The sequence below is a fragment of the Sminthopsis crassicaudata genome, chromosome 2, assembly GCF_048593235.1.
Source record: "Sminthopsis crassicaudata isolate SCR6 chromosome 2, ASM4859323v1, whole genome shotgun sequence".
NCBI lineage: Eukaryota > Metazoa > Chordata > Mammalia > Dasyuromorphia > Dasyuridae > Sminthopsis > Sminthopsis crassicaudata.
In genome coordinates, this window is record NC_133618.1 from 449,545,538 (window position 1) to 449,571,089 (window position 25,552).

The 25,552-nt window shown below is 39.4% G+C and overlaps 1 protein-coding gene and 1 long non-coding RNA gene across 3 annotated transcripts in view; both read right to left on the minus strand.

The window, feature by feature from the left end:
* The window catches only part of TGM2 (transglutaminase 2), a 58,785-nt gene extending 40,771 nt beyond the window's left edge, over positions 1–18,014 (minus strand). The window contains exons 1-3 of one of the 2 annotated variants that reach the window (XM_074292706.1): positions 17,858–18,014; positions 10,125–10,254; positions 3,824–4,003 (exon numbers count right to left, since the gene is read on the minus strand). In XM_074292706.1, the coding sequence (XP_074148807.1) occupies positions 3,824–4,003; positions 10,125–10,134 (190 nt within the window). In that variant the 5' untranslated portion in view covers positions 10,135–10,254; positions 17,858–18,014. Of the gene's footprint in view, positions 1–3,823; positions 4,004–10,124; positions 10,333–17,857 lie in introns of those variants that run through there. The other variant, XM_074292705.1, reaches the window with a different exon arrangement.
* A 2,004-nt stretch (positions 18,015–20,018) lies between these two features.
* Positions 20,019–22,579, minus strand: LOC141553588 (uncharacterized). The gene is made up of 3 exons (XR_012485540.1): positions 22,479–22,579; positions 20,785–20,907; positions 20,019–20,299 (listed from the first exon to the last, which is right to left on the minus strand). It is a non-coding gene; the product is annotated as an uncharacterized LOC141553588 (long non-coding RNA).
* Positions 22,580–25,552: the final 2,973 nt, after the last annotated feature.

Genomic DNA, 25,552 nt, shown 5'->3' on the forward strand with positions numbered 1-25,552 from the left:
AATATTTTCACAATGTTCTCATTATTTGTCCCCAACACCTCGAAGAGGAGGGTGGTACCCACTGTCAGAAGATTGCTTCACTTTTGAATTGCTGGGATTGATGAGGAGAGAGACAACTTGGAACTCAAAATATAACAAAAAAAACAAAACAAAACAAAACAAAAAAAAAAAGGTTTCTTCAGGAATGGGATTTGGGAATATGCAAGCAAAGCAGGAAAGTTGCTAAGAAGAGAAGCTTCTGGGTTTTATTTGAAAGATTAAGTGAATCTATAGGGCTTCTCAATGATGTAGATATAGATCAATCACTGCTGTCTGAGGTGAATGAGAAGGAACCAGCCTCAACCATGGAGCTCTCTCCACAGTCTATGACAATCTGTGGAACAAACTGAAAAAGAAGAGGAGGGGATAGGAAAGGAGAAATTGAGAAATAGCCTAGGGAGAAGGAAAGGAAAGGAGGATCGTGGCTCCAGGTGATGGAGCATTAGTCCTGGCCTCTGAACTGGTTTTAAGGAACTTAAAGAACAAAGGATGACCTGTATCACCCCTGGTACCATCTCCAATCCAACTGGACATGGCTGAAGCTGATCCCAAAAAAACAGTGCCTTATACAAAGTAATGTTTGTTGGTTTTAAACGGATGCTAGACCTAGAATTCTCAGCAGAGAATCGTACAACTTAGGTCTTGTTGTTCCTTGGCTAGGAAAGAACATGGGGATATGGTAAAAAAATCAGGAAACCTCACTAACTCAATGTGAGACTAACAAATCTTATAGCTTTGTTGCATCCCAGTTTCTTCATCTGTAAAACACATGACCTGTTCCCTTCCTTGGATTGTTGTCTGGGCTAGATGAGAGAAAAGACCATATGAAGGCAACTTTGAAAAAAAAATCCATTCCTCTTCTGCTCAAAAACTTTCAGTGACTCCCTATTGCTTATAAGACAAAATACGAACTTCTAAGCCTGACATTGAAAACACTGCACAGCCTAACTCTACAACCTTTCCAGTTTTATGTCACATTATTCCCCTTCATACACTCTTTATTCAGGGTCCATCCAAATGGGTTTCTATCCTGAGTCCTCCACTCTTGGCATTTGCATAGGTTGTCACTAGGCCTTATACTTGATCCCCTCCAACATCTCCCTTAGATGAAATCCTACTTCAAGGACTAGTGTATGTGCTATCTTCTCTAATAATAATGATGATGATGATAGCTAACTTTTAAAGCACTTAAAAGTTTATTAATCATTTTATGTGTCATTATCCTGTGGGGTAGTTTCAATGGGAGTCAGAAGAAATGAGTTCAAATCCTGATTCAGACTCTTACTAGCTGTATGTATGATCCCAGGCAAATCATTTAACACTCAGCCTCTCTTTCTCCATTTGCAAAGCAAGGATAGTAATAGCACTTATCTCAGTGGATTGTCATAAAGGACAAAGGAGATAAGGTATGTAAAAAGCCTGGTAAACTTTAAAGTGTCACTTATTATTATTCCCCTTTTATAACCAAGATCATAGAACCTTTTTTTTTTTTTTTTAACTGAGATCATTGAAGAGTTTAAGTGACTAGCTCAGTCATACATCCCTTGAAAGTGAGAGGTGCTGTTCCCTTTATATAAAATGTAGAAATGAATTTGGCCATCAGAAGGATCTTTCACCCCACTACAACCCTATGGAAGCCATGGATATATTGATTAGATGGGGAAAAGACCCCGTTGGGTTGTCTCTTTCTTGTTTCTCTCAGTGATGGTTCCCAGGGCAGCATCAGCATTATAAGCCTGGGAGCTGAGTACAGCTTCTGAGGCTAGTAGGTTAAATTTTGCAGAAAACCTCAATTAGCGATATCCTTGGCCTGGCTGTCAAGGCTCATGATCTGGCCCCTCCCTACTCTTTTCAATCTTATTTTCCTCTTCCCCAAGTCAAATTCTCCTTGTAGACAATCCTTGATACCTCACTTCCCTAAACCCCAGTCCCACATCTATTTCTTACCCGTATTTCTTCTCTAGCTTCAAAATGACTTTCTTGCTTCAACTATGCAAATCTTGATCCTTTGGGACCTTAATTAAAATGCACTTCTGTCAGGAAGCCTTCTATGACCATTCCAGCCTATGGTCAGCTTCTCGTTGTTTGAATCCTGTAACCCTGCTGCTTCTCTATAGGACATAATTGTGTACTTAATTATATATTCTTTCTTTTCAACATGTGTCCTGTTCCTCTCCCTCAGGGACAAGATCTTTGTAGTATTTTTGTTTCCTTGTTAAGTTATCCCAGAATGGGGCACATAATTTAATTCGGATCAATAATGATTAATCACGTATTTTGTGGAAGACCATTCATATACTCAAAACTAGGATTGAAGGATAAAAAACAACATAAAGGTTTCCCTTCTAGTACAGGGGAGGTGCCTCTCACCCTTGCATATAAATAAGTTGTGTATGAATTAAGGTGGGTGGAATAGAGACACAGACAAAATACTCTTCAGAAAATTTGAGGACATAAAGGAGTGTGGACAAGTAGCACCTGAACTGGATCTAAAAGGGAAATGATTTTTGATAAGTGAAGATGAGAAGGGAATGCATGCTAGGTACAAGGAATATGGCTAAATGTATATAGCAGAAACAAAATAAAGACTGATTCTTAGGTCCAACTAAAGATGCTGAGCTCACTCTTTGGCAGTGGAGAAGGAGGATGGAGAATGTGGGAGTGGGATAGATGTTCTCAGGATGCTAGAATATGGCCATTGGACATCTCTAGACAGTACCTTCTCTAGAATTAGAAGGAGTTTAAGATATTCAACAGTCTTGTGCTTGGGAGGCTACCATGTCAAGGATAGAAGGCTGGTCAGTAACTGTAGGAGTCAGCTTTTCAGGCTTAATAAGGGAAATAGAAATCCTAAGTTGCCTCTCTAAGAGCCAGGCCCTACTCTATGATGTGGTCCAGACCACCTCACAACTGTCCTGCAAACCTTTTCCTCATATTCTTCAAGGTGAACAACCAGCTAAGCATATTAATAGATTCTAGAACAGAGAAGTAGACTAGTAGAACTAGAAGGAACCTTATAATAAAGAATGTGAGAGTTGTGAGGAACATCATGGGAACATGATGAAGAACATCATGTTAGAGTTGTATGGAACATTAAAACATAGGATTTCAGGGCTAGGAGTTTAGGGAACAGCTGGTCTAATCAATTCACTTATTTTATGTATGGAAAAAGTAAGGTTTAGAGTGGTCAAGTAATCATAATTCTAGGCAGAAATCAATCCAAGGAAACTTACTATTGAACTAGAAACTAAACCACATAGAGGCAGACTTTTTCTTCTACCCTTTTTCAGCAAACTTAGTCTTTTGTTTAGTTTCAGAGAGGCTGTTCTATCATTTCCCTTTCCTGGATGGCTCCCTGTTTATTTTGTGACAGATTAACTTGCTGCCAAAGAGAAATATGGAGGAAAGAGCAGGTAGGGTAGAGCTTGGTGATTTTTCTGATGTGGGAAATAGGGGGCAGGAAGTCTTCCACCTGCATCTGGAGATAGTGGACGACCATCATTAATCCATGAGGTTGTCCTGTGCATTGTTAGAGGCAAGATCAAACAAAAGGGCAAAAGTAACTCTCCACAACATAAAGGCCAAATATGGGGGAGAGCACCTGGGACTGATGGTCCTCAGCTAAAGGGTGGGAAGTAGACATTACCCCACAAGATCCAGGGAACAAATATCCATTCTAGCCACATCTTCATGTTGGGCAAGACTGGCTCTGAGCTACATGGCGGTAAGATGAACCTTGTCCAAGATGGCCAGAGGAGGAGAAAATTAAGTGAGTGGAACTTACCTGTCTCTACGATGAAGTTCAGTGTGTCTACAGAAGCCTCAAAGCCCCTGTCTTGGAAATATAAAGCAATGCTGAATGGCTGACCTCGTCTGACCACCAGTTTATCCTGGCACATGCTACTAGTCCAGTGATTTTTGCCATTCTTCTCAAACTCCAGGTCACTTTTTTCAACTATCAATCCTGCAGAAGTAACAAAAGGATAAGAAGTTAGCAGTGCATCAGTGGAGACAAGGAGTAGAACTTATAACAAAAACCACAATCATAACAGTCCACATTTCTCTAGTGCTATAAGGTTCCCAGAGCACCTTCCTCCCAATAGTCCTGCCAGTTAAGTAGCAAAAGGATGATGATTTCCATTTTTCTCAGGTGGTCAAACTAGTACTCTAAGAGATACTGAAGTAATAATAGCAATAACAACAAAATTTATATAGCACTTATTATGTGCCAGACACTGTGCCAAGCTCTTCAAAAAAATGATCTCATTTGAGCTTCACAACAAGGTAAGTGATATTTTACAGATGAGGAAACTGAGGCAAACCGAGCTTAAGTGACTTCCTCAGGGTCACAATCAAATGTCAGAACCTAGATCTCCAGCTTTGAACTTAGATCTCTAGTCTTTAGATTCAGTGCTCTTTCCATTCTCTCTCTCTCTCTCTCTCTCTCTCTCTCTCTCTCTCTCTCTCTCTCTCTCTCTCTCTCTCTCTCTCCCTCCGTCTCTCCCTCCTCCTTCCCTCCCTCTCTCCTCTCTCTGTCTCTGTCTGTCTCTGTCTCTCTCTCTATGTCTCTGTCTCTGTCTCTCTCTGTCTCTCTGTCTCTCTGTCTCTCTGTCTCTCTGTCTCTCTGTCTCTCTCTCTCTCTCTCTCTCTCTCTCTCTCTCTCTCTCTCTCTCTGCTTCTCTCTGTCTCTGCCTCTTTCTTTCTTTTTTCTTTCTGTCTGTCTGTCTTTCCTGCCTGTCTCTTTTTGTGTCTGTCTCTCTATCTCTGTCTCTCTGTTTCTGTCTCTTTCTCTGCCTCTCTCTCTTTGTCTCCCTATTTCTCTGTCTCTGCCTTTGTGTCTTTGTCTCTCTCTCTCTCTGTCTCTCTGTCTGTCTCTGTGTCTCTCTTTCTTTGTGTCTCTTGCTGTCTATGTTTTTCTGTCTCTGCCTCCCATTTTTTCCCTCTCTCCCTCTTCCACTCCCTCTCCTCCCTCTCTTTCTCTCTCTTCTCTCCTCTCTCTCTCTCACCTCTCTTCTTTCTTGAAGTGATATACCACCATGCTAGATGATGGTAAAAAAGTCATATTCCTTCCTTTCTGAACCTAAGTTTCTTCAGGAGAGTAAAGCAGAGATAAATTGCACTTACTAAGTAGAGCGTGCATTGTGAAAATTAAATTAGGAATGGAGAGAAGTGGATATAGCACTTTTTTAGCCTATAAATATAAGCTCTAGTATTATTATCAATCAACTAACCAGTAGGCTCTTGGGGTTTTAGTGTCCCTATCTGTCAAATAGTGTTGCCCTACTTGTCTCCCAGGACTTTGTATGAAAGAAGTGTTTTGTAAACCTTAAAACATTATATAAATGGGAGGTATCATAGTCATCAATCACAACCAAGTATGTTTGAGGAAGGACCCCTGTGCTAGGAATTGCCACAGAAAAAATAACAGATAAGTCCCTTGATCATAAAGAAGGAAGAGGGGAGTAAGCATTTATTAAACACCTAATATATAGCAAGCATTGTGCTGAGTGCTTTACAAATATCTCTTTTGATATTTACAACAAGGCAGGTAGGATTCCCCATTTTACAGTTGGGGAAACTGAGGCAGACAGAGACTAAGTGACTTGTCCAGAGTCATATAGCATTTGAAGCTAGATTTAAACTCAGCTTTTTCTCACTCCAGGCTTAGTATATCCACTGCACTACTGCCTCCAAGAGTGCTCACAATTAAAACTAGGAGGATAAGACTCAGAGGAAGTAATTGGCAAATAGCACAAGCCAAGTCATAACCAAGTACTTGAATTGGGTGGTACAGACTGTGAGGGCTATGAGGAAGTCACAGAATCACAAAATCTCAGTCTCTGGGGGAAAAAATCAGAAGGCATGAAATTCAACCAATTCTTTGACTCAGAATGTCTTCGGTAACATCCTCATCAAGGGATTGTACACTTGAAGACTTTCAATGATGGGGAGCTCACTATTTCCTAAGAAAGGCCAATTCCATTTCTAATTGTTAAGAAGCTTTTTTTGTTGTTTAGTCACATCAGTTGTATCCTACTCTTTGTGATACCATTTGGAATTTTCTTGGCAAAGATATTGGAAGGCTTTACATTTCCTCCTCTAGCTCATTTTACAGATGAGGAAACAGAGGCAAACAGGGGAAAGTGATTTGCCCAGGGTTATACAGCTAGTAAGTTTGCCTCATTTGAATTCAGATCTTCCTGACTTTCTATCCGCTGTACCAGTTAGCTGTCCCTCTTCTCACTATACCAAACTTCTTACTAGAAATGACAGTTTCCTTAACTTTCCCTTCCTGATACCTCCTGGGGCTTTGTAGAGAGAGTATTAAATAAACAAAAAAGTGCTGGAGAGTCCTGAGCCCTCATTATGAATACCATATTCACAAGAAACTTTGCAGCTAGGGCAGAGAGCCAGAATGGGAGAAGACATAGCTGATCCTCTGAATGGATCTAGCTTTTCCTGACCAAGAAGGTCATTCTGTGTTCCCAGATTTTTGAGACCACACCTGTGTGGGTAATTAATTGCAACCTGGCTATGTGGTCTAGGGAGGACCAGAAAAGAGGGGTTTGAAGCAGTCCAAACCACACCCGGTTGAGTTTCTCTCCCAGAAAATTATTTGTGAGGGTGTTTGGGGACTGGCTGCCTCCAGGGGCTATTTTTGGCTCTCTTGATGAAAGACTTATTGCTGCTTTAGCTGGGAGGCAGATAATGGGCCCAAATCTTTTTTGGATAAGGAGAAAGATTCTGACTCTGGAGGGTTATGGAATCAAACCTCTGAGGTTGAAGGACACAGTAGAAAGAATTTGAAACAGCAAGCTAAGGGAACTTTGCTCTGATCTTAATTCCACTGTTGGCTTGTACTATCATGCAGGCCTTATTTCTGAGTCTTATTTCCTTTATGTCAACATATGTTGTTCATGCAGGAATATGATAAGGAATGAAGTAACAGTTGGTCTTTGGTCATACTCAAGGAGTTTCTTGTTAAAAACCTATCATTAAGTAGGACTAAAAAGACTACTTGAATTTTGAGTCAGAGAGTCTGAATTTGAATCCTATGTTTGCTGATTAAAAGATGTGTGACTTCCAGCAAATCCTCTTTGTCTTTGGTTCTTTTTATGTAAAAGAAAACAGTTGGTCCATATGACCTGTAAAGTCTTCCAATTACTGTCGCCATTAGTGCAACTCACATTTATATGTAGCTTTTCTATATACAAAATACTTTTCTTACAATGACCCTATGAGAGAAATAAGGCAAATGCAATTATTCTACCAAATGGGGAAACAGACTCTGAATCTAAGATAATTCAGCTAACAAATGTCAGAGGTAGGATTAATTCAGGTCTCCTCACTTCCATTCTAGTGTTCTTCCCACTATGCCAACAAGTTAGCAGGCTATTTGTTAAGTACCTCCTATATGCTGGCCACTGTGTTAAGGATCAAAAATATAAAGAAAAGCAAATGAGGTCTCTACTCTCAAGGAGCCCAATTATTGATATATTCAACAATTAATTATATTAGTTACTATGTTAACATTATTAAGAGGGGGAAAGCATTTATATGTCAGAATTGTGCAGAGGCTTTTTACAAATATTTCATTTTGATCCTCATAGCAACTCTGAAAAGTAGGTGCTATTATTATACCCATTTTGTAGTTGAGGAAACTGAGGCAAATGGTTTGCCCAAGATTACACAGCTAGTATAAGTGTCTGAAGCTGGATTTGAACCAGGGTCTTCCTGACTGCAGACCCAGTGTTCGATGCATTCTGCCACCAGCTGCCTCTAGGCAATATACACATTTCTCCTCGTCTGGAGATGGTCATTGATTTGGAGCTCAAAGGGATCTTAGAGATCACCTACTACAATCCCTCCATTTACACCTGAGGAAATTGAGACCCAAAGAAATTAAGGGACTTGTCTAAAAACTCTGCAAATAATAGAAGATTGAACTCAGACCCCCAATTCCAAATACTGTGATCTCTCCACTGGATGACAATGGGAGACAGGAACCTTAGGTTCCAGCCCCACCTGGATCACAACCTTGCTATGTTACTTTGGATAAGGAATTTTCTGTCTCTAGTACTGCGTGTCCTCATGGATATAATGAACACTCCATGTTATTCATGGGGTTCTTGTAAAGATAGAACAACAGTCTCCTCCATTAGATTGTAAGCTACGGGTAAGGATTGTTGCTCTCTTTTGTATCCCTAGCTTTTAGTACAATGCTTGGTACCTAGTTGATATTTAATATATATTTATTGATTAATTGATATATAATGCAAAAAGTCTTGGGGCATAAAAGTCATTGCAAAAATATAAACTATTTATTCATGGGCTGATATTGTTCTTTCTGATTTCAAGTACCCTCTGAGGCTTGGTTTCCTTATCTGTAAAATAAATTTATGATCTTCTATTTACATGTCTGAGTCAGCATTCCTTTCTCCCAAAGCCCTGTATAGTGTGAGCGGAATGTTCCTCAGCTCCATCTTTCTATCTGAAAGACTTGTTGCTGGAAATCCCCCTCAGCCTGTTCAGCTCTGTCTAGGTCACTAACAGGAAGGCACTGAAGTTCAGGGGAAGTCTTGGGTCCTCAGCTCTTACCTCGTGATCATCTGCAGTACTGGAGTGTATGACCGATACCCAGGAGAGGGCTATTTTAGTCCCAGATTGGCAATAAGTTAGTACTGGGAGTGATATAAGGGGGGATGTTGGCTCTTGGGCAGAGGGGATAACTGAAAGCTCTCTATGGTATCATTTGCCTTCAAATGATTATGTCCTAGTGTTTAAAGCTGGAACATAGTTTAAAACACATCTAGCCCAATGTCCCTAATTTTATGGATGAGGAAACTGAGACCTAAGTGAGAAGTGACTTGCCCAGGGTCACCCAGGTAGAAAAAGTAGCATCGAATTCAGTTTTTCTTAGCACAAATCTAGGGCTCTTTCCATTGTATGTTGCATCGAATCTTTTGTATCTAGAGGGGACCTAGCGAATGTGCCTAGCTAGAGTGGAGGCATAGGAAGTGGTGAGAAGATATTGGTTCTACCTGTACAATGCCTTTCACATCCCACTTCTGTCACTCTCATTACCTGTGTGATCCCGGGCAATTCTCCTAACCTTCCTGGGGGGGTCTGGACCTCATTTTCTTGGGGGAAAGGGTGTTCTAAATGGCTTTTCAAGTTCCTCTGGTCAAAACTGAGTAACCTGTGATGCTTTTCCCCCCTTCAGTTTTATAGCAGCCCTGAGAGGCAGCAGGACATGTATTATTTTTTCTTATTTTACCAACTAGGAAAATGATGCCCAGAGAAGGGGATAGGACTTACCTGGGATTATTCAGTTAATTGGTAGCAAAACTAGTGTCGGAACTCAGTCTACTGGCACTGAATAGGACTTTCCCCCGCTTCTCTTATATTCTCTTGTTCTAGTCAATTGGAATCACAGATGAATGGAAATGATGGTGGACTAGGAATTAAGAGACCTTAGATGGATTAGACTGACTGTCACCAATTGACTGGGACTTTGGACAAGTCATGTCCCTGATATTGCACCTCAGTTTTCCCCTCTGCAAAAGGGGCATAACTTAACTGCCAAACGGGTTTTGTGCCGGGAATGGGAACTAGGGAATCCTTGGTGTGTAGTGGTAGCTGGTATTTCTGCAATCTTGAAATCTTGCAAAATGCTCTATGCCTTGTTACAGTTTGACCTTCTAACCCTGAGAACACTGCTCTGGGGCTGGAATATTTACTCCCTTGGAATATTTGCTCTAACATTTACAATAGCTCCAAAAATATCCATTACGTTCTCCGTAGGAAAATGTAAGAGCTGGATGAGAAAGGATTTAGAGCTGTTAGAGACTAAAATTCTTTTTTCTCTATTGCACAGAATAGGAGGAAAAGTTTAAAACTCCGAGTCGCACATCGCCAGCCACCCACTGCTCATCTGGTCCTCCCCACTCGGTCCTGCGTGCCTGCTGCTGTCCTGGAGTGGGACAGGGGCAGGACAAGCCGGGGTGAGCCCCGTGGCCGGGAGAACGGGAACTGTCCAGCTCCCCAGTGGCTCACACCCTTTGTCGGGACCCAGGGACACTCACCACTGGCCATGTTCTTGATTCTTCGGAGCTTCCCGGGGTTTCGTCTGGGACGGAGCTGACGCGCGCTTCCGAGCGCAGCCACGGGCGGCGGCGGCAGCGGCGGGCAGAAGAGGCCAGCGGCTGTCTATAGCTGTCCGGGAGAGCACTTTTATACCCGCCGCGGGCTGGCCGGACACCAACTTTCCCTCCCCTCTCCCCCGCCCGAGGTGGGACGGAAGGTTGCCTGAGTAAGAGCCCCAGTCTGAGAGGGAGGGGGACAGAGCAGAAACCACACCCACTTCGCCGAGGCCAGGAGGAGACCGAGGGCTTCCAGGAAAGTTTCCCAATCTGGAAAGCTTCCTCGCTTCACCTCTCAGTGGGAGCTCCTACTCCTGCTACTTCCCAGTCAGACCCCAGAAGGTGGTCTCAGACCAACCCCTATCTCCGTCCCCTCGCCGCTCCCCGAAGCACACCGTCGGGCAAAACCCTGCCATCTGGGGCCCATGGATTTTCATCTGAATCCCGGCTCTGTGGTTCGCTGTGCTAGCTTAGGCAAGTGACTTCATCTTTCTCAGCCTCAGTTTCCCGATCTGTAGAATGAAGGGGTTGAACTAAACAGCCTCTAAAGTAGCTCTCAGTTGTGGACCTGTGATTCAATGAAATGGCCCCACTCTCCCGCACAGCGTAGTTGCTCTCCACGGGATGCTGGTCCTGGACCCCTCCTCTAGTTTGAGGATTAGGGGAAGGGTGAAATTTGGAGGCGGGAATAAGGAAGGGACCCTTGACCTTTCCTGAGGACTCTTCCTCCTCCCTGCCAGAATTGAATCTCAAACCTCAGGGATGCCCTTGTCAGGAAGACGAAATGCAATGGGCAGGTCACGGAAGACATGAAAATCGAGCCTCCCCGCCATTTAGAAATAGTGTTTCTCCCCCCCTCCCACTTTTAGTTCAAGGCTTTGAGCTATTCCAAGAAGTTAACAATTAATCAGTCCATTCTTATTTTCTGACTTTTAAAAAGTGCTCTAACAGAGCACTGGTCTTGTCTACTCCTATAACAATGTATTTGAAGTCAGAGGAATTGTGGATGCTCCCAGGTCAGTGCTGCTCTCTTGGGGCCATAAGGTGAGTGGACTAGGAATTATGAGACCTTGAATCAGCCTGGCTCTATCACTAATCAGCTGTTTATCTAAGGCTGAAACTAGGTCAAGTCTTGTTCATGTTTTGCCCCTCAGTTTTCCCATCTGTAAAATGAGCATAACATAACTGCCTCCCAGGTTTTGTGAGGAGGAATAAAAACTGGAGAATCCTTAGGGTGACATGGAAATAAGTAGCTGATATTTTTAGAAGTCGCTTCAAAGCTTGCAAAAATGCTTTTTCAATGGGGTAAATGGAATAAGTTATTCTGTCAAATTGCAGGATAACTTCCAGGGTCAGCTACATTGTGCAGTCAGCAGAATACCAGCTGAATTTAATAATAGGACCCTTTTGTTTTACAAAGAAAGAAACCGGAAGCTCAGTATGCTTAAGGTCATAGAGCTAGCTACTATCATATCTAGGATTCAAGCTCAGGTTCTCCTCCAAGTTCAGTGCCTCTTCCTCATCTACAATATGAGTTTCTTTTGACTCAGAACTTTCAAAGCTCTATTCATATCTTTCAAATAGCACTTAACCTATTCTAATTTATATCATTTTATTATGGGATTCTATTTTGAGGTCATGAGATTTAGAGGAGAAAAGGACCATAATTTGTACAATTTTTTATTTAACATTATTTTGGAATAATTCAGTTGGAAAAACTCTGGATTCAGAGATGGAGAATTTGGGCTTCAAATTTGGTTCTGACATTAATTACACTGGGTAATCACTCTCTAGTTTCCTTTATCTATAAAAATGAAGGTATTGAATTCTATGATTTCTGGCCACTTTCATCGTTAAACTATGATTTAGTATGTTCACGTGCCATTTCCTCCCCACCCTCCAATTCTCATGAATCCCTAAATTGTGAAGGTTGGCATTGCTTCTGATTCATCTTCAAAGCAATGAACACATGCTGCCCCACTAAGGAGCTCTCCCTGACATTTCTCATTACTTCAAGATGGACGGAATCTCTTCTTCCTGGAATCTTTTCTAGCACTTCATCCATGTGGATCATCCTCCTCTAAAGCAGACTATAATCCTTCTACAACTTAATAGGTGAATCTTTGTGTGGCCAGAAGTACTGGTGCAGTACCAGTGACAGTTTATGAGTGGGGGAGGAGATGGACGAGGGGGGTGAGGGGTCTGTCCTCTATGCCTTTACAGCTAGGACCTTGAAGAACTTTCATTTTCCTGGAATAGTCAGTATCACTTTTATCTCTCACTGAGGCTTCAGAAAAGTACATCAGTGAAGGATGCTTATTATCTAATTTGTATTATCACTATTTGTGCTCATGTCTCATTCTCCCTTCTGAACTAAATTCTTTGACACTATGGATTGTGTCTGGTTTCATCTTGGTTATCTTTATCTCTGTCTAGCTCAGGATCATGCACACAGAAAGTGCTTAGTAAATATTTTCTAAATGAATGAATTCTATTTTTACTTCTTTTCATCATCAGATCAGAAAGGAAAACTAAAAACATTTACCTAAGAATTAAGAAATTCTCTCTACAAGAAGAAAAGAATTCACCGAGGTCATTGGAATCAACTTCCCACCTCAGCCTATTTCCTCAGTAATTAGGATGTTTGAAAATGAGTTTTCCATCCTCTGACCTTGCATATCACTTTGAAATCTTTCATAATATTATCATTTTATTTTGAACTGTAATGAAAAAGTTACTTTGGCTTGATAATACCAATTCTTCTACCTTCCTCAACCCCCACTCCCAATCAGATAACAGGTTGCTGGAACAAAGACCCTTGGCAAGGGAAACTCACATTCACCACCCACTCTCACCCTGAGGTTGATGAAGTTGATCTCAGAGCAGGGTAAAGAGAAAGTTCATAGGAAACTGAAGGAAAGTTGCTGGGGTGTAGGGGAGTAGGAGTGGAGTACTGGTACCAAGGCCACAGTTTCTTGGATCTAGAGCTGAAAAGGACCTCAAAAACCATCTAATCCTACACCTTCATTTTACAGAAGAGGAAATTGAATTATACGCTCTAAATACCAGATCCTGGATGAGGAATCCAGATGTACCAGTACTCTTTCTTATATACCCTAATGCCTCTTTCCCAGATGTAAAAATGAGATTAGGGCTGATCCTTCTCTCAAAGTCCCAGCTGAAAGAAGGATCACAGAATGTGCTTTAGAGATCACTTAAGTGATCTTTTTCCTGAGTTGGGTGAACTTGTTTCTTATATAACTGCATTTTTTTTTTTTTGTAAACCTGTGTGTTTTATTTTGCTCTCTTTAAAAAGATCATTCTGAAAAGGGGTCAGAATGCTAAAAGAGTCTGTGATATAAAAAAAGAGGACCCCTGATTTCGTTTGATTCCTCATTTTACAGACCAGCTAAGTAAGAACTATAAAAGGGAAGGAATTTGGCCAAGCTCACATGGGGAATGGGTAGCAGAGCTGCAATTCGAATCTAGATCCTCTAACCCCAAATTTAGTGTTCTACTCATTATGCTTATAGGTTTTTAGGATAGTTCCCAGCAACACTGGAGGCAGGAGAAATGGAGTTAAATAATTTTGGGGTAGCCTGTCTATAGTTTTGGTCCTTGTATGGCTCAGCACAGGGAGGGCACATTGTAGATACTCATGAGTTCTGTAGCCTAATATCCACAAAGACTACTCATCAGTCTGTAACCTGTGTAACAGAGCCGAGTTTTTGTATTGACTTGAAGGAGTAAATTAATCTCCAGGGTCCAGTGGTTTGTTATGATATTTGGTGGGGGCAAGACCAACCTAAAAGGGTAGAGTCTTCCTTTTGCTTCCAAACAACAGTCTATTGACTGTTCTTACCTGTATTGCTCCTAGTTTAGAAGAGGGTTTTTGTTTGTTTGTTTTGCTTTGCTTTTTGGCTGGGATGAGGAGAAGTAGTATGGCATAGTGGTAATCTAGGCTCTGCTATGTACTACTTATATGACCTTGGACAAAGTACCTGGTCTCCTGTTTCTCCAGCTGTACAGTGAGGGTGTTGAATAGTTGATCCCAGCTTTATATTTCATGACCTCCAGATAGAGTCCCATAATAAACTGCATATGGGGGGACAGCTGAGGGAAAGAGGGTTGTCACATTTGACATGTTGGCATCTCAGGGCAACATCTTAAGTATATAACCATAATAATTTTCTCAGTTGTCACCTAACATCTTAGATATCAACTGATAAAATAATTATATTGATCCTTTATATTTCTTCCTTTCTTTTTCATTCATTTATTTATTTCTATAGAAGAAGAAACTCAGGCTCATAAGGATTAAATGGATACCAGAGCTTATATAGGCATTAAGTGTCAGAGGTGGAGATTTGGACTCAGATTGTTTGGTTTTCAATTAATACAAAGATAGGAATAAAAAGACATGACATAGACTAGAAAGTTATCTGGAATAGGAAGAATAATTAGAATAAGGAGAAAGAAGGAGAGGGACACTGTTTTGGTTTTTATTTTTTTTGCATTTATAATTTAATAAAAGAGCAGAACTGCAATGCCTCAGAACAAAAATGAGACAACAAGTTAGAAGTTCCTTTCAACATAGAATGTCAGAGCTAGAAAAGCCCTTCAAATGTCAGAACTGGAAGGAACATTAGAACAGACTATTTGAGCTGAAAAGAATGTGGATATTAGAACATAGGAAGTTAGAGATGAAAGGATTCTTAATGATCAAACCCTTTCATTTTACATATGAGAAAACTGAAGCCCCAGAAAGGTAATCACTAGCTAATGGATTAGAAAGCTGAGACTCAAACCCACAACTATTGATTTTGGCAAGGACTAGCTCTGCCATAAGCTATGGGTGCCTGGAGGTTCATAACAAGTCCAAATCTACACCATTTCCACCTGGGGGATATCTTGTCAATTCTTCCTCAGTGACTTACTATCCCTGAGACCTTAGGAAGAGGAGAGGAAAAGGCACACATTTGTAGAATCCATTTGTTCTGTTGTTTCAGTCATGTCCAGCTCATCATGACCCCATTTGGGGTTCTCTTGGCAAAGATACTGTTTTGGTTTGCCATTTTCTTCTCCAGTTCGTTTTACAGATAAGGAAACCTAGACAAACAGGGTTAAATAATATGCCCAGGGTCACACAACTAATAAGTATCTGAGGACAGATCCAAAGATGGGAGAGTAAGTCTTTCAGATTCCAAGCCCAATGCTTTATCAATTGTACCAACTCACTATTTATAGGGAATGTATTTACTTCTTAGGACCATAGGATTCAGAGCTGGAAGGGATTGTAGAAATCCTCTAATCTACCTTTCTCAGTTTACAAATTTGCCTAAGATCATACAGGTAGCAAGTCAAAAGACCTTTGATCCCAGGTGTAATTCTTTCTTGAGCAAAAACTTTGTAAACTTTCATTTTTTCTCCCTTGAAATTAGGAAAGGATGCTGTACAAGTAAACTACAAAGCTCCTTATTTCCCTTCTACTCATCACTTATGTCCCTGGAATTCATTAAAGAAATGTTTTAGGTTTTGACACAAATAAATTCCAGATCCAGGATATGACATAATGGGAGATCCATCTCATGTGAACCCCATATATATATATATATATGTATGTATGTATATAAAATTTGGATCCTGGCCAATGGATTTACCTCCAGATAAGAAAACCAAACCACATCCCTCCTCCTCCAGCACATTCTGAACTTCTCATAAAGTAGCCACAGTGTCTGTGGGCTCAGAATAGAGAAGGCTCATAAAACCCTAGACCCTTAGTGTTTGCCTGAAACAAGTGTATTCAGCTTTGTTCCATGATTATTCAGGGCCCTCCTGCTCTCATTCTGAGGCTACCTGTTTGAGGGATAGAGATAGGGGGAGGAGTGAGAGAAAATTATGGACCTGTAAGACAGGAAGCCTGCATTTTCCTGTGTAGTTTTGTGTGTCCTCCCAGTGTGATTTTGAGCAAGTAGTATATGAACTCATATACAATCTATATGGGAGTCCCTTCTCTGCTCTCCGATTCACTGAGTGGTGGAAGGGGAATGGGATCTGATATCAGACACTTGAGTTCTAGTAATGGCTCCAATAGTTACTTTCTATCTGATGAGGAGGAGGAAGAAGTCATTGTATCTCTCTGGAACTTACTCATTTTCCTCATCCGTAAAATAAGGTTATAATTATCATCTTTATATATATGAAAAGCTGTGATGCTAAAAAGGAGTCATAGGTTCATAGATTTTGGAGAACCTTAAAGTACAAGTAGGTAGCACAGTGAATAAAGTATTAGGCTTGGAATCCAGAAAACTTATCTTCCTGAGTTCAAATCTGGCCTCAGGCACAGGTAAGTCATTTCATCCTGTTTGCCTTAGTTTCCTCATCTGTAAAATGATCTGGGGTAGGAAATGGCAAACCATACCAGTATCTCTGCCAAGAAAACCCCAAATGGAGTTGCAGAGTCAGACATGACAAAAACAGCAACAAAAAACATTAAAGAGGATTGAGTCTACTTATCTCATTTTTCAGATGAAGAAACCAAGGATGACAGAAAGAAAAAGATTTGCCCATGATCACATAGGTCCTAAGTAACAGTGTAGGAATTAAATCCCAGATCCTTTGACTTCAAATATAGCGTTTTTTCTGTTAATAATAACTTGTATGCTTTGCCAAGGCTCTCTACAAACATCTCACTTAGTCCCTATGCCAGTCCCTGGAGGTAGATGCTGATGAGGAAACTGAGGCAGAAAGAGGTTAAATAACTTGCCAGGATCACATAGCTAATAAGTATTTGAGTCTGGATTTGAACTCAGATCTTCCTGACTTAAGATCCAGCATTATGTCCATTGTACCACCCAGCTGTCTCTCATAGCACTTAGTCATCAAGCATTTATCAAGCATTTACTATGTGTCAGGCAATGTGCTAAGGAATACAAAGAAGTATAAAAACACAATCAATTCCTGCAAGTAGCTCACATTCTAATGGTGAAACAACATGCAGATAATTGTACAGAATGAGACATATGGGGTAAATGGGTTTATAGAGACGACTGCAGCAGCAGCGTAGGAAGGAAAGGGAAAACAAGGAAAAGTTGCCTGCAGCAGAAAGTTGGCTTTGAGTGAGTCTTGAAGAAAGCCAGGGAAATTAGGAAGCAAAAGTGTAGAGGGAAGTTCATGTTCCAGACATGGAGAACAGACATTGAGAAAGCAGGGACATGGGAGGTGCAGTGTGTGAAAAGCAGCAATAAAGCCAGGATAGTAGGAGGGTAGAAAGAGGGCAAGGGTCTTGAATGCCAAACAGAGGATTTAATATTTTCAAGGAGGTAATAGGGAGCCACTGGAGTTTATTGATTTGGGGGGTTGGCTGAGGAGATATGACATCATTATTTTAGCATTTTAAGGAAACTACTTTGACAGTTGAGAAGAGGATTTAATTAGAGTGAGGAGAAATAGGGCAGGAGGAGCATCCAGCAGGCTATTGCAGTAGTCTAGACATGAGGTGTTAAGAGTCTGCATCAGGGTGGCAGCTCTCTGGGTGGAGAGAAGGAGATGTATAGGGGAAATGTAGAAATGACAAGACTTGTCAGTGGATTAAGCCAGAGTTGGAACTAGTAAGTGGCCAAGGTAGGCGGCTGCCTGAGGTAAAACACACTGGAAAAAAGGGAGCTGGGGAATACCTTATAAAGGAATAAGTTCCTCATTCCTGGAAGTCTTTCAAGCAAAGTCACTACTTGATAGGGATGCTGTAGGAGACTCCTGTTCAGGTCCATGTTAGACTCTAAGTTGTTCCCCAATACTGTGATGATATAGTTCTAATACAATGATTGCCTCATTGGCTTGATAGGAGGAAAGTAAAGCTTGGTAAGCTTTAAATGATTCTAGAATGTGACATAATAATCAAATTGGAATTGTGATGAAAATTGGAATTATAAAAATTAAAATAAATAATATTATATGTAATATAATTATAATAAGTGCTTTATAATGATTAATAGTATAAATCATTATAATAATAGCTCATATTCCTAACACATTTTAAACTTTACAAGGTACTTTTTCATTTAAAAAGTGGTCAGTAGTATAAACATGAAGAAATATGAAGTGAAAAGATACATAAGGAATTGATACAAATATATAAGAATAACAGTCATTCTTCAGCTGACAAATGGTTCAAGAATATGAACAGGTAGTTTTCAAAGGAAAAAAGTCTAAGCTATCAACATCCATATGAAAAAATGTTCTAAATCACTATTAGTTAGAAAAATGCAAAATAAAACCAGTCTGAAGTTCTACGTCCCAATTATCAGCATAGCAAAGCTGACAAGAAAAATGACAAATGTTGGAGGGGGCTGAAAGAAAACAGGTATACTAATGCACTGTTGGTGAAGCAGTGAATTGATCTAGTCATTATGGAAAGCAATTTGGAGTTCTGTCCTCAGTTACTCAATTGTAAATATTCCTTGATCTAGCCAATTCACTTCCTTCTCTCTGAGCTTTAATTTCTTCCTCTGTCAAATGGAGATAAATGCTCTGACTCTTTTATAGGGACAGTTACGAGGATCAAATTAGATAATGGAGAAGAAAAAGCTTTATCTAACCCCATTTCATCTCCCTTCTAGTCTTTACAGGGTCCCACCCACATGCTTCTTACCTCATCTCAGACTCTTAGAATTCCTAGTTTTCTTCAAAGCTTATCTCAAATACTACTACCCTATCTATGTAAGATCTTTTCTGTTTCAGATACTAGGGTTTTCCTCCTTGCAAAATTATGTTGTGTTATTTTATACATATATAGTTGTAGATGTATAGTTAGGTGGTACAGTACTTAGAATATTAGGCTTGGAGTGAGGAAAATTTAGGTGAAGACAATAGTTGAGTGACCCTAGATAAGCCACTTAAATCTGTTTGCCTTACTTTTCTCATCTGTAAAATAAGCTGTAGAAGGAAATAGGCAAACCACTTTAGTATCTTTGCTAAGAAAACTCCAAAATGAGTGAAGAAAAGTTAGACATCATTGAAATGAGTAAAAACAACAATATAAGTATATATGTTGTCTCTTCTTATAGAATATTAGCTCTTGGAAGGCAAGGTCCATTACATTTTTTGTCTTTGGATTCCCAGTGCCTAACAGTTCATGGCATTTAGTAGGTGCTTAATAAACATTCATTAATTCATTTTTATTCCTTAGTGTCTCCATGGGGGAGACATAAAGGGACCAAAACCTGAAGAAGGGGATAGAGAAAAACATATCATTGCAATATGTTCTTAACCTTGGCAAGTGTTAGGTTCATGGAAGAGACTGAGACTAATGACTTCCATTCTTCCCATTCATCCTTATCTCTGCACCCCTACCCCCCAACTACAGTTCAGAGCTGGAAAAAAAATTTTTTTTAATTTTTTTTATTATATATATATATATATTTTTTATAATATTATCCCTTGTATTCATTTTTCCAAATTACCCCCCCTCCCTCTATTCCCTCCCCCCGATGACAGGCAATCCCATACATTTTACATGTGTTACAATATAGTCTAGGTACAATACATTTGTGTGAATATCATTTTCTTGTTGCACAATAAACATTAGAATCCGAAGGTACATGCAACCTGGGCAGACAGATATTAGTGCTAACAATTTACATTCACTTCCCAGTGTTTCTTCTCTGGGTATAGCTACCTCTGTCCATCATTGATCAACTGGAAGTGAGTTGGATCTTCTTTATGTTGAAGATTTCCACTTCCATCAGAATACATCCTCATACAGTATTGTTGTTGAAGTGTATAGTGATCTTCTGGTTCTGCTCATTTCACTCAGCATCAGTTGATTTAAGTCTCTCCAGGCCTCTCTGTATTCCTCCTGCTGGTCATTTCTTACAGAGCAATAATATTCCATAACCTTCATATACCACAATTTACCCAACCATTCTCCAACTGATGGACATCCATTCATCTTCCAGTTTCTAGCTACAACAAAAAGAGCTGCCACAAACATTTTGGCACATATATGTCTCTTTCCGCTCTTTAGTATTTCTTTGGGATATAATCCCAGTAGTAGCGCTGCTGGGTCAAAGGGTATGCACAGTTTGATAACTTTTTGGGCATAATTCCAGATTGCAGAGCTGGAAAAATTAAGAAAAAACAATATTAAAAAGAATTTGCCAAATTCCCGAAAAGCTAATACTTGTATATTTGTGATGAGTCAAAGACTTGGGTAACAGGACCTAACGCAGATATGAAGCAAACTGTCTTGTGCAATTTCTAAGAACTTAAAGTGGATGTATATCAGTTTGTCAATGTCCTTTCTTATATACATCATCTAGAATGACCCCAAATATCATGAGCTCATTTTCCTGATTCCTGTTTTGCTTCTCTTCCTGAATAACTACAAGGTTCCAAGGTGATATGACTTAGGCAGGCATTTTGAGGATTATGGTTTGGGAAAAGGCAATATTTCTATTCTATCCAACCTGAGTAAAAAGCATTTCTCCCTTTTATCTTTGGCCTGACATCTTTCAAGAACCAAGGCTGCCCTTTGTGGAGCCTCACTGAAGATTAGGATGAATGTCTCAATTCTGTGTCAAGTTCCACACGTATTAAGACTTACCAATCTGTTTTGAAATGCTGTGGGAAGTGCCTCTGAAAAGAGTACTAGTCTTTAGAATCCTAGTTCTTCACCTTACTAGCTCGACCTTGAGGAACTCTGTAACTTAAGTCTCAGTTTCTTAATCTGTAAAATGAGGGAGTAAAATTAGATCATTTGATATGTTTTCTTTTTCTTTTAGATTTATTTCTTTTCAATGAATGGAAGTCTATTTTTTCTTTCTCTTGCCTTCCCTTGTTGGACAAACAAAAAAAGAAAAATAAATCATCCCTTGTAACAAATAGGTACGGTAAAGTAAAACTAATTCCTGCATTGTCCAGGAATGTTTCAAGATGAACTCTGACACCATTGCTTGTTTGTCAGGAGGTGAATAGCATGTTTTATAATGTCCTATGGAATCATGATTAGTTGTGCATTGATCAGGGTCTTTACAACAATGTTCTTATTGTATTAATTGCTCTCCTGGTTTTTCACATTTCACTCCTCATCTGTTCATAAGTCTTCTGAGGTTTTTCTGAACCTATTCCCTTCATCATTTCTCACAGTACAATAGTGTCCCATCATATTAATATACCATAATTGGTTCAGCTATTTCCTAATTGATGGATACTCCTTTAAGTTCCAGTTTTTTGCTCCCACATAAAAGCTGCTTAAAAGCTATTTTTGTGCATTTGCATCTTTTCTCTCTTTCTTTGCAAATCTGGGGTTCTCAACCTTTTTTTCTATGACATAGATTCCTTAGGCAGTCTGGTAAAGGCTACACAACTCAAAATCCTGTTTTTAAATGCATATAATAAAATAAATGGAATTATAAAGGAAACCAATTATGATGAAATAGTTAGCAAATACTAAAAAACAAACAAACAAAAAGCTAAATTCAAGAACTTGAGGTTAAGAACCCATGGAAATGACCTTAAAGATTCCTTCCATCTGTAACTTCTTATTCTAAGGATCCTAGAACTAGAGTAGGAAAGAACCCGAGAGGACATCTGGTTTAAATATCTCATTTTATAAATGAGGAAATTGAGGCCCAAGGAGGCTATGTTGCTTACCCAATGTCATACAGATACTAAATATCATTTAAAAGATTTGAACCCAGGACTCTAGGACCTTGGTTCTTGTCATAACTCTGAGTTATTAGCTATGTGAAAAATATTCCCCTATTCTAGACCTCATGTTTTCCCCTGTAAATAAATGAAATAATCCCTACTCTGCCTATCACATGATGGTGAGGAACATGAGTTCACAGTGTGGGTACAGTACAGATGTGCTATATCTGCTCACTCTACTTCTATGACAGCTTTGAACTTGAGTTGGTTCCTGTTTAGCAGTTCAGGAGAAAAATTTCCCAGATTGACTGTCACATTTCTGGTTCCTTCACAGGAAATGTGACTTGTTGGCATATAATCTATTAGTCTATAGGCTTCTTGAGGAAAGAGATTGTCTCTTTTGCTTCATTTTGTATCCCCAGCACTTAGCACAGTGCCTATCACATAGTAGGTGTTTAATAAATGTTTACTGAATTGAATTGGCATTGTATCTGACTTTCTCATACCCTTTACCCTGCTCCCAATCAGTTTTGAGAGAAATAAGATTGTCTTGGGAGGAATTTCATCTTATTATAAAAATATAATATTAAAAGAGAAACGGTCTTGTTTTCAAGATTTAGAGTCAGGGAACATCCTCTGAGTACTCACTGAGTGCCCCTTCCTAGGCTTGGTGCTCTGTCTGCCTTCAAGGACCTCATACCAGAGATCAAACACATGGATGGTCATAAATAGCTATAAAACAAGACAGAGCATGACAAGTAATCAGGAAAATATAGAGTGCTGTGAAGTCAGAGGAACAAATATTCAGTGGGAGAAGGAAGATCAGTAATGGTTTGATGGAGGAAATAAAATTGGAGGTCAACCTCAAAAGAATGGGCAGGATTATGACAGAGGTAGGAGGAGAATGGGGATGGAGGAGAAGAAGCCCAAGAGATGGAGATGGAAAAACACAAGGTGTTGGAGAGGGCTTGAGAGTTGTCCAGTTTCACTGAAATACAGAACATAGATAGTATTATTTATTTATTTTCATTTAATTAATTAATTAATTTAAAATTTTATCTTTTTTTAAAAAAGCTTTTTATTTTCAAAACATATGCACAGATAATTTGATAACAATGATCCTTGCATAGCTTTGTGTTTCAGATTTTATCCCCCTTCCCTCTACTCCCTCCCCTAGATGGCAAGCAATTCAATATATGTTAAACATGTTAAAATATATGTTAAATCCAATATGTATAAACATGCTTATACAATTCTCTTGCTGCACAAGAGAAATCAGATTAAAAAAAAAGAAAGTAAAGAAAACAAAATGCAAGCTAACAACAACAAAAAGAGTGAGACTATTATGTTGTGATCCACGTTGAGCTCCTACAGTCCTCTCTCTGGGTATAGATGGCTTTCTTCATCACAAGATCATTGGAACTGGCTAGATAATATTATTTAGATGTTGAAAGATTATAGGATTTAAATCTTAATCTATAGATTTAGAGCTGAAAGGGACCATCAAGTCTACCTCCATTAGAATATAAAGTCCTTTCCAGTAGGGATTGTTTCATTTTTTTTGTCCTTCTCCTCTCTCCCCCCAACCTGGTAATTAATAGCTGCTTAATAAATACTTGTTAACTCAAGGGAAAAAAGCACCCCATTTTCATTTTACAGATGTGGAAAGTGAAATAGGGAAATTAAAGAATTGACTCAGGGTCACACAACTAAGAAGTGGTAGTAAATAACTACCACTCTACCATTCACAATATGAAATGAATCCAGATTATGAAGAACCTGGAATACTAGGTAAGTAGTTTAGGGATTCTTTAGTAGATAATGGAAAACCAATGAAGATTTCAAAGCAGGAGATACAGGATAATTAGACCAAACAGATTATCTAACCTGACTATTTTACAGAGGTAAAAACTAAATTCTGGAGATGTGAAAGATGACTTTTACCTTCCTCGAGTGAAGGCTATATCTTGTGGAACATATATATCAAGATCACAATTAGGAACAAATGCCAAATTCTTTTTATTCCAAAATTAGTACTTTTTTTTTTCAGTGCACCACAAGAAGAAAGGAAATAAGTACTTTATTAAGTGGCTACTATGTGCCAGGCATTATGCTAAACCACTTTACAAGCATCTCATTTGAATCTTCCAGCAACTCTGTGAAGTAGGTACTATTATGCTTCCCATTTGAAATTTGAGGAAACTGAGGCAGTACTCATTAAAGAAATGTTTGAAGTTGGATTTGAACTCAGGCCTTCCTGACACCAGGATTACCTAGCTGCCTTGAAACGCCACAAATGAGCCAGGTTTGGCTCCAGGAAGATGACTGAAGTAGCAAATGCAACTTGACTTGGCTAGATCAGCTCCTGGATCTGTAGTTAGGAGTCTACTTATTACCAGTGCTATGGGAAAGTTGCTAAGAATCTTTGTTAGGGAACTACTATGGGGCCAGAGAACTTGAGTTCAAGTGTCATATAGATGATTGACCTGATTTTGAAATGTAGCATTAGAAAGGAGAAATGAAAAGCATGAAAGCACCGTGACATTATTCTGCACTTATGAGCATATTTTATGTCTACAAAGCTCCATTGATAGAAATAGGGAAGTTAGGAAGATGAGGTGGTTTCAGAGAAGGAAATGAATGATAAATTGAATTTTAGACACTCTTTCTAGAAAAGAGTATATGTCAACTATCTACCAAATATATGTCTTTGCAAAGCAACCCATGCACATTATTCCCATGATCTTCATGATAGCCGTGTGAAGAAGATTGGGCAAGTATTATTATCTGCATTTAACAGGAAAACTAAGCCAAAGAGAAGGCGAGTGGCTTGTTTCTTTTTCTTTTTTTTTTTTTTTTTAATTATTATAACTTTTTACAGACAGTGCATATTCCTGGGTAATTTTTTACAACATTATCCCTTGCACTCACTTCTGTTCTGACTTTTCCCTTCCCTCCCTCCACCCCCTTCCCTAGATGGCAAGCAGTCTTATACATGTTAAATATGTTATCGTATACCCTAGATACAATATAGTTCTCTTGTTGCACAAGAATTGGATTCAGAAGGTAAAAATAATCTGGGAAGAAAAACAAAAATGCAAACAGTTTACACTCATTTCCCAGTGTTCCTTCTCTGGGTGTAGCTGATTCTGTCTATCACTGATCAATTGGAACTGAATTAGATCTTCTTTTTGTTGAAGATATCCACTTCCATCAGAATACATCCTCATACAGTATTGTTGTTGAAGTGTATAATGATCTCCTAGTTCTGCTCGTTTCACTCAGCATCAGTTGATGTAAGTCTCTCAAAGCCTCTCTGTATTCCTTCTGTTGGTCATTTCTTACAGAACAATAAAATTCCATAACATTCATATACCATAATTTATCCAACCATTCTCCAATTGATGGACATTCATTCATCTTCCAGTTTCTAGACACTACAAAAAGGGCTGGAGTGGCTTGTTTCTTAATATGATCTATCAGGAACCTTGTTCTTGATTCCCACAGTCTTCTTCTTGATTGACTTTCTAGTCTGTTCCTAAAGTCCAAGAATGTACTCCCCCTTGCTTATGACTTTGCTCTCTTTTCCAGGTAACATTAAAGTCTGAGGAAATCGTAGGCTCAACTACAACCTTCCTCTGTGGTAGTATTTGCTGTTTACTGGACATGACTCTGGGCAAAAGGCTTAATTCTTCTGGACTCTTATTTCCTCATTTATAAAA